The 9,294-nt window shown below is 38.0% G+C and overlaps 1 protein-coding gene across 4 annotated transcripts; it reads right to left on the bottom strand.

Moving 5' to 3' along the window:
- Positions 1-1,234: 1,234 nt before the first annotated feature.
- On the bottom strand, positions 1,235-5,693 carry LOC147547606 (Nucleotide-diphospho-sugar transferase family protein). Of its 4 annotated transcripts, none has more exons than XR_015237090.1 (7): positions 5,577-5,693; positions 5,104-5,514; positions 3,903-4,155; positions 3,029-3,805; positions 2,636-2,882; positions 1,904-2,495; positions 1,235-1,834 (listed from the first exon to the last, which is right to left on the bottom strand). XR_015237090.1 is itself a non-coding variant. In XM_086666801.1 (7 exons), coding segments are annotated over exons 2-7 (2,106 nt in total). In that variant the 5' UTR covers positions 5,490-5,514; positions 5,577-5,693; the 3' UTR covers positions 1,235-1,833. The 4 variants fall into 4 exon arrangements, 3 of the variants coding, with proteins under 3 accessions (XP_086522927.1, XP_086522925.1, XP_086522926.1); XM_086666801.1 differs by having other exon boundaries at positions 2,054-2,495; XM_086666799.1 differs by having other exon boundaries at positions 1,235-2,495.
- Positions 5,694-9,294: the final 3,601 nt, after the last annotated feature.

Genomic DNA, 9,294 nt, shown 5'->3' on the forward strand with positions numbered 1-9,294 from the left:
AGCATCCCACCAAATTCCCACCAGGAGAATACTATAACTCTAGAATTTGTTGTGATATTGATTAGAGTTTAATATGTTCGTGAACACGCTTAAATAGCTGGTATTAGAGATTGAATATCTTACGGTTACTTTTATATCGAAAATTTTATTAAAAAATGTTTTTACAATTAAATTAGACTTGCAGTTGGTAATTCAAAAATAATTGACGGAAAAGATGACTAGACTCCTCTAAATTATGCATATAGCTTATAATACTTGTTAATTTATCGGTGGGGACGAAATCTATAATACCATTAGTTGTGCATGCAATTTTGATTTAAAGAGTGATGGGAGCTTTGGTTCATTCCTATAAGATATGCCTAGCCTAGTGCCAACCCCACCCATTCCTTATCCTTAAGGGACATCTTCATTATTGTTATCTTTGGATAACCTTTTCTAGGCCTTCTATCATATTGGATTGTTTTATATTTGCCATAAGACAAGCCATTATTGCTTAAATTATATTAAATGAAATGAATTGCCTTAATTATATGATATAAACATTAGATATTTATATTATTTAAGGATTATTACGTTATAATAGTGCGAAGCCATCACTATGTTATGTGGAATTGATATGTCATCAGAATAATTTAAGCATATAAGATATTAGGGACACAAGGTAAAACATTTAAATTGCGTCCCACATCCTGGTGCAGTGGTTCAACACTCATTCTTAAGGTCAACAGTTGGTAGCCCAAGTGGTTCCAAGGTGTTGACATAAACTCCAGAAAGTCCTGGAGGTCCCAGGTTCGAATCCCAGAGAAGGTGGAATCTTTGGTTATTTGAATTGGGATTATTAGGGTGTAAATAATGTTGTTGGCCTTTAGGGCATGTTCTAGTTGGGCTATAGGCCCGGTCCTGTTAGTGTTTGAGTGGGCGGTTATCGAGCTTATCACATCTATGATGTATCAAGTGCCAAATGTAACGACATACGTAGATCGTAGTCGACTTCCAAAAAAAAAAAAAAAACACTCATTCTTAAGTCCATGAGGTCCTTGGTTCGAATCTCGGGAGCCCACGGAGTCCTTGGATTGAATCTCGTGAGCCCACAAGGTCCCATAACTTCCCAAGAATGTTAAAACACAATAGAGAGTCAAGATTAAAATTCATATAACTTCTCAATCTCGGTGGAAACAGTTTTAGCCATTCATATAACTTCCCAAGAATGTTAAAACACAATAGAGAGTCAAGATTAAAATTCGAAAACCCAATAAACTGAACCAATCTTTTAGGTATTGAAGTTCCATATATACATTTCTTCTCAATCAAAATCACAAATACTCATAATCTACTTGCTTGGGTTTCATGGAGATAGCTCTTGGACAGAAGGAAGACTTGGTTGCTATTCTAATCCCTGCCAAATGTTTGCTCCTTTAATGGTGGTACAAGTTGTCTGTTTATTTCTCTTCTATGTCTTCTAACAACACATCTAGATGACCTTTCTACAGAGTGAAAGAAATCTTTTGCAGAACTCGGATTCCCTGAAAATCTTCATATTCTCCTCTGGTAGTAGCTTTGCTTCAGCACGAAGAAGGGATTCATGAGTTGATTGAAGATCTCCGTCTGAGTAATACACATTCCCGGCTGTTTCTCCAGCATTTCTGATGTAAGACTCGGATATCTATATCGATGAACAATCCACCTGCACGACTTACCTATCTTTCTGTTGTAAGCTGAAGTTTTCCGATCTTGAAGCTTCATCGTGTTCCTTGTCGCTTCTTGTTTCTCTCTCTCTCTCTATAGTCTCGGTTGGCTTAAAACAAGAAGTTTATCCTTTTTTCCGCATCTTGATCTAATCATCAAGGAAGAAAGAAGTTCAGTGTTCGGTTTCAAGTGTTATAGTAGAATGTTAGAAGCTTACAAATTGTTCGGATGAAGTATCTTGTTTTCTTCATTGCGGGTCGTTTTTATTTGAATAAATTTCTTTGAAAATAAGGGGTCGATGAAACCGAGGTTCTTCGTATCCATTGGAACCAAGAAGAAAATTTGAAAAGGAACAAACCGGGTTTACCAAGAGCTTGTCAATTTGGTTCCGTACCAGTTGTGCAGACACATTCTTGAACCAACATCGTACTCCCACAACCCCGATTCAACTTGTCGTTCTAGCTTCTTCTTCCTTCCATTTATCCAATTATTATGAAGAATAATGCACCCTTTCTTCTTACAAGCTGCTTTCACATTTGCTTTCTCCCATAGGCCTTGATAAGCTCCATTAGGGAATTGATCCCTATTCAAGAAATGAACCATGAGGTTTGATTCGGGCTCGAGACACCTATCGTCACCCACACGGTTCCGTCCACCTTCCCCACATAAAACATCGTAGAAGCTCGGTTGCTCCGATAACGTGGACTTTGAAGCATGTTCCACCACTTTCTCTAGTGCAGAGATTGTCACATCATCAGAATGTACATAGTAGAAACCAGAGTTTAGGCGTCGAGGCAAGTTAATGGGCACTGTCAAATCATCGTTAATATGTCAATCAGAACACATTTAGAAAACTATATCAGCAATCATAATGACTTCCATTAAAGGGAAAAGTATGAGAGAGTTATTAGTGGGAGTAAAAGAGGCAGAGATCTATGAAGAACGATACCTGTTTCATTATATTCATCGGATTGTGCTACCAAAACAGAAGGACCAAAGGATCGAAGATATGGCAAAGGATTTTCAAACCAGTAGACATCAACATCGCTCATCAGCACATGATATCCCATCTTGAGTAGCCGCAAAACCAATTTAGATTTCACTTTCGTTACACTCTGAAAGCATTTAGTCCCGAAGTGGCAGTTGTTGAAGCTAATATCACTTGGAGCTAGTGGGTCTTTGAAAACGGGCAACCCCTAATAACCATAGCTTCATTAATTTAGCTCGAAAATAAAATCGTAAATAGAGATTTTACTTATGAAACAAATACTTGACATTTGTGAGGGCATTAGAAGCAAATAAATGAACTACCTAAACATATAGAAGAATGGAGCAAATATACCTGCAATACCGAGAATTCATAGATTTCCTGATCAAGAGCCGATATTACAAAATTAGAAATAGAAAGACGTCGTAGACGACAAACCCAACTCATAAGCATGTCTCGATAACTGTTTCCAGCAACTGCAAGAATGATTGTCTTGTCGTTGTCTGCAACCATTGGGAGGAGCAATTCTAAGGAGAATGGCAAAGATAAAGATATCGGCAATTTGAATTCCTCCTTGAAGGAACAGTCCATGTTCCTGTCAAGTGATTTGCTAACTTCAACACAATCCATTCGCTTCTTTTCTGTCCTGGATCTCATTAGCCTTCCTTTCCATGAATTAAGGGAACCTTGATCCCTATAAGGAAAAGCAATATTTTCTTCGGTGTCGAAGAAAAGATAATGACCGTCACACTTGATAAGTTTGACTAGTTTGTTAGAAAAATTGGCTCCACGGAAGTATAAGGATCCGTAGAGTGATCCAAGAAGAGAATTACCGATATATTCCCAACTTCTCTCTTTCATATCAATAGATATAGAACTTTTTGGAATTTCTTTATTCGAACCACTAAGATCATGCGAATAGAAACTTGAAATGGCCTCACTTGCATCAAATACAAAACGAAAGTCCGACGATAATGCCTCGTTAATGATCCAATGGTTGTGAATCCCCTTTCCATATAAGAAAGGAGGCAAGACTCCAGCATGTAGAGGTAGCTCTCCCGTGTTCCACGCCATAAGTATTTTTCCCTCACAATGATTCCACTGTCGCTTCTGAGCTAGAAACTCCTGCATCTGATTGAAGAGAGAGAGAGAGAGGGAGAGAGAGTAATGTTTAAAGCTGTCCCATGAGTTATCCAATCCGAATAAATAGATGTTGTGACCTTCATACCTTCTGAATATTAATATTTTCACCGCCCTCGTCTAACCATTGCTGCCCAGATTCATCTAAGTAAAATGGGAATTGGGAAACATTTGGTGTTGATGCAACAAGAAGCCAATCGTGGTCGAGTTTATGAACAAAATTCAAGGTGGGTATGAAGTCGGGAAGGAGTATAGTCTCAGGGTCTATCAAAACAGATATATCGGCAGTTGAGGCCTGTGATCTCGCAACCATGGAATGGAAGTATGGGGTACCTAGAAACCTAGATATAGAACAAAGTCAATCAAATAACTTACAAAATCAATTTCTATAAATCCAATTCATAACAAAAGCAAACAATATAAAAAGGTAGCGATGACTAGGAACGTGATTCCTATTCAAGAACCACTTTCCAAAATGGTGTTTCGTACACAAGAATGAAGTAAGACTTCCATTGCGAGGAGGAATTGAATCCAAAACCCAAGGGCGGGCGAGTAGGCGATTCCCTTTCCCTTAGAATTGTCGATCAAATTAACCTAAGGACAATATCAATCTCTACAAATCATATTCCTAACCAAACCAAACAATACATCAAGGTATTGCTATTACTGTTCCTCCGAAAAGGGGACTCCATACCAAGGGGTGGCAGCCTTTTTGTGTCCATTTCTTTGATATCGTCTGTTAAATAATGACAAAACAATCTCTATCAATCATTTCCTGACCAAACCAAATAATATCTTAACTTATTGTGATTCAAGGAATGTGAGTCCTCCTAAAAGGAGATTCCAAACCCCAGAGGTGAGTGGGTTTACGATTGCGCTTCTCTTAAATCGTCCATCAAATAATCAATGAACAAACTCTATCTCTACCAACCATATCCTAGACAATACCAAACACTAACACGAAGTAATGTTATTACTAGGAACCTGGTTCCTCCTACATGGGGATCGAAACCCAGGCGTGGGTTTGTGATTCATTTTCCTTGATAGAAAATCAATCTCTATCTACTAATCGTATTCCTGAACAAACCATTCAATATAGTAAAGTAATGCAATTAGTTGGAATCACATTATGGAATTGTTACTTATGGTAATAACATTCCTAACCTAAGCACAGAAATGGCCTAAATTTACAAGGTTATCATATTAGAAGATTATTTTAACTACCCAAAATTGAGCAAATTAGAATTAGAGAATTCAAAATCAAATTAAATAGAGAGTAATGGGCATACGTGAAATCGACATCTGATTCGATTGAAACTCGAGAACCAAGAGCAGCAGCAACAGGAAGAAGATGAGGGTCTTGGCTGAACAAAACAACATGAAGGTTTAAAGATAAAGCAAGCCATGATCGAATAGCTAAGACCTGTCTAGCTGCAACCAAACCAATGAAAGGGTTGGGAGCAGAGAAGATAATGATTTTAGGGTGAGTTATTAGATCTTCAGAAAGAAGTTTGTGGGTAAGTTTTGGATTCTTGATCTCATGATCCTTGAGGGATGATGGTAATCTTTTTGAAGCATAGAGAGATAGAGCTATTAAGATTAACCCAGATAACCAAACTGACCATAAACCCACTTTGTTGTAACCCAATGAACCCAAAGTAGATGAAGCCTTCATTCTACTATTATAGAGAGAGAGAGAGGTTATCTTCAAAAAAAAAAAAAAAAAAAAGAGAGAGAGAGAGAGAGAGAGAGAGAGAGAGAGAGAGAGAGAGAGAGAGAGAGGGGATTATCAGAACCCAAGGCAGCTGAGAAAGAGATACTAACACCCACAGGGGACTGTGAAGGAGGTGGTGGTGGTGGTGAACATGTGAGGGGAGGAGGTGGTGGTGGTGAACATGTGAGGAGAGGTAGTGGAGGAGTCAGCTGTCAGCTCTTCGAGTGGATTGAGATCTAACACCCCCAAACCCAATCAAGATCTATTTCAGATGTCAATGGTTTCCCTTTCATTTTTTCCCCTTCACTTTTGTATAATAAATAGTTGGTGTGGTAATAAAGTCTCTTACTTTGCTTGGGATATATTTATAGATCCATAGGTTGACGAAAAATTGAGTTTTTCATTAGGTGGTTGTAAAACTAAGATTCTCCTATTTTTGTGTGGCTCTAACACAAATCTCAGAATTCTTTTGTTTACTTATGTTTATTCAAAATTTGTCCTACCATATAGGATGTTGAGACTCATACTTAGAATCCCGCTACGCTTCTCACGATCGGGGGCGAAACCTACAAAATTCAGAAACTTCTTAGACGCTCAACAGTAGGATTGCCTTCACGCAAAATATTGAGTATTGAGTGTGATGATGTCAAAATTTGTCCTTCTGGTAAAGTTGTTGAGACTGCTACATTGAATCCCGCTATGCTCTTCACAATTTGAAGGGCGAAACTCACAAAGAACTCGGAAACGTCTCTGAAGCTCAAGACAGTCAGATTGTCCTTGCAATTAAAATATTGAGCATTGAGTGTGGTGATGTCAAAATTGGTATCAGTGAAGGTGTTGAGATTGTTACGTTAAATCCCGCCATGTTCCTCACGATCTGTGGGTCGAAACTCACAAGGAACTCAGAAACCTCTCGACGCTCAAGATAGTCAGATTGCCCTTGCAGTTAAAATATTGAATATTGAGCATACTGTTGTCAAAATTTATCTTCCTAGTATCAGTCAAGGTGTTGAGACTGCTATATTGAATCCCGTTATACTCCTCACAATCTGGGGGCGAAACCTGCAAGGATCTCGGAAACTTCTCTGACGCTCAATACGATCAGATTGCCTTTGCAGTTAAATAATTGAGTATTGAGTAATACTCGTTCAGTGTCAGGTTTTGTCTGCTTTGAGACGATCTGATTACCTGTTATAGGCCTTTGTAGCTGACTGCGTCGTGTGGCTGAGATGGGGATGTTGAGATGCACCGTGTTGGAATCAAACTACTATTTCGTAGTCCTACGATATTAAGATTCTTCTTTAGGATTATCTGGTATATTAGTTTAACAAGTTACCTTGTTGATGTAGTCGCAGCGGAAATATAAAAACGATAAATAAAGTAAACGAAGAACGGTAAAATAACTGAATAAACTATAAACTTTGATTTGGTTTTCTCTTCAATCTAAATAATAAAATAGACTAGACCTCCTTTTATAGGATAACAAACTTTCCTAGATAGACTCAAACTAGGATTCCTAAAATAATAAAATACTCAAAACATAGAAACTTCAAAATAAAGAAATATCAAATTAAAGTAACTTCCTAATCCTATACTAACTAGGACTACTATTATGGCCGAATAGGATGTGGGCACGCGTGGACGTGGGCCCACATGTTATGCGCCTGCATAAGCACCCTGTTCCCCAGAAGGTTCGTCCCGAACCGATTTTGATGAAGAAAATAAGTTGATGCACCCACATACGATGAATTCTTCCAGACCGATCCTTAATTCCCACTTTTCACGAAATTTGCTGAAAATCCGTAGAAGACAAATCTGGACCATACCACCAACTATAAGTTGAATCATATATTGCCAAGATACTCGCAATATTACATTTAGGGAATCAAGAATAATCATCTCACCATCTTTCCACGGTAGACTTAACCACTTAATAATTTTCAAAAAAATGACAAGTAACACGAGCAAATCTGGAGTAAGAGAAATTGTAGCTAATTTCCAAAATTCCTCGTCAATATCCAAAGTAGAAGCATAGCTAACTCCCAAAAAGTTATCGATATTGAAACACGTAGCGTCGATATGACACTCAAAAACGACCTTCCCGTATTCATCTTCGTGAAGTTTATATACCCTAATTTGATAATTACGTGGAAATATAGTTACTTTCCAAACCAACATAGCACCATAAATAATATTTTTGACCGAAGTGTTTCTTTTTGTAGAAGGTATCGTAGCAAAAATACCTATCTCATTGATCTCTCGAAGAAGCATTTCAGCGAAGACGTTGGAGACATGAAGGATCAGTCCCATCAATCTCCATATACCTCTCTGTAGTAATTCTCCTGTTTTATGGTCTTTAAACCCATCCAATGTTTCTCCAATAAAATTATCGAGAACATAATGATGGAAACCAATTGGGAGAGAAGGAAGAAGTTCATGCACTTTGTAATAAAATCCTAACTTTCCACCATTTAAAGGCGAAGTGATCCAGTAAATTGTAACAAAAATACAAGTGTGGTCGAGTAAATTGTTTAAAACATACCACGATTGCGTTGCATATTTGTTCCGAGTAAGAGATCTACTGTAATAGACCAGCATTACCATATAGCGTTTTGTGTTGATGAGATTAGGAAACACAGGTGCTCGAAAATCGGGATTGCGGTTCACATGTTATCCCAAAGATGGTATCACTTGTGCCAAGATGTATTGCTAAATAACTACTATACATCCATATGGGTGATTCTTTTGTGTAGAAGGCATCAGTGACCTGATCACTCAATAGTTTCCATGGATTAAGAGCAGTTAACTTTGTTAAACTTCCAATCTGCCAGTAGACACTAACATGTTGTCCACTACCCGAGAAAACATCAACCATGATGTTAAGGGGCAGCCTCTCAATTTGTATGGGGTAGCCATGCTCTATATTTTTCTTACTAGTACTTGTAGGAGCATTTAGTTGTACTGGTGCAACCTTCGCTGTTGTAGGATTTTCTACAAAGTTCGGCACCTTTATAGATCTTAACATTGATGCATAACACGACTTTGAAGCATCTTCTTTCGAATTTGTTTCCTCCACAACCAGGGATGGTTTGTCTACATTGGCTTTCACAATTGAGGGCCATCCATTCCAATCTTTCACAATTGCGGGTCCCTCACTCCATTGGTAATTCCTAAGTTCACGTTGATCTTCTGCTTGACCTCCCACAATTAGGTGATCTTGCTCGAATGCCAATTGATCATCTACTAGATAACTTTCATTATCTAGAGAATCTTGGCTTTCCACTTCGACAGTTCCTTGAAAATACTCCCTCACTTGATCTTCTACATTAACATGGTCGTCCATAATTTCCGGTCCATCATCTGTTTGACCTTCGAAGCTTTCATCGTCTTTTTCTTCTTCGGAGTATGGTTCAGTTAGGATTTTCGAGGTTTTGAGAATAGAGAAATTACTCCTCTTTTTCTTCATTGTTTCAAGAGAATTTTGCAGGTGGAGATTTGATAGAAAAAGATTTGATGTGAGACTTAATTCATGCGGAAAAATTTTATGATTCGAAACAAGGATGTCTTCTCCCGAAATTGGATATGAATCAAATAATTGATCCGGACTTGATTGTTTCGTACCACGGCTAAGGTTTAGGTCTAATGAAGGAAAATTACTTCCTTCTTCCTCCTCCGCCGTTGACTGTATTTTGTTCCTTTTTTCCATAACTTCTCCTTCAATATTATCAATCTTAGTGATTGAAGTAACTTCGCAGAACTGTCTTCC

Source organism: Eschscholzia californica, unplaced genomic scaffold, assembly GCF_041429995.1.
Source record: "Eschscholzia californica isolate CP2 unplaced genomic scaffold, dmEscCali1.0.p SCAF_3, whole genome shotgun sequence".
In the NCBI taxonomy this organism is placed as follows: domain Eukaryota; kingdom Viridiplantae; phylum Streptophyta; class Magnoliopsida; order Ranunculales; family Papaveraceae; genus Eschscholzia; species Eschscholzia californica.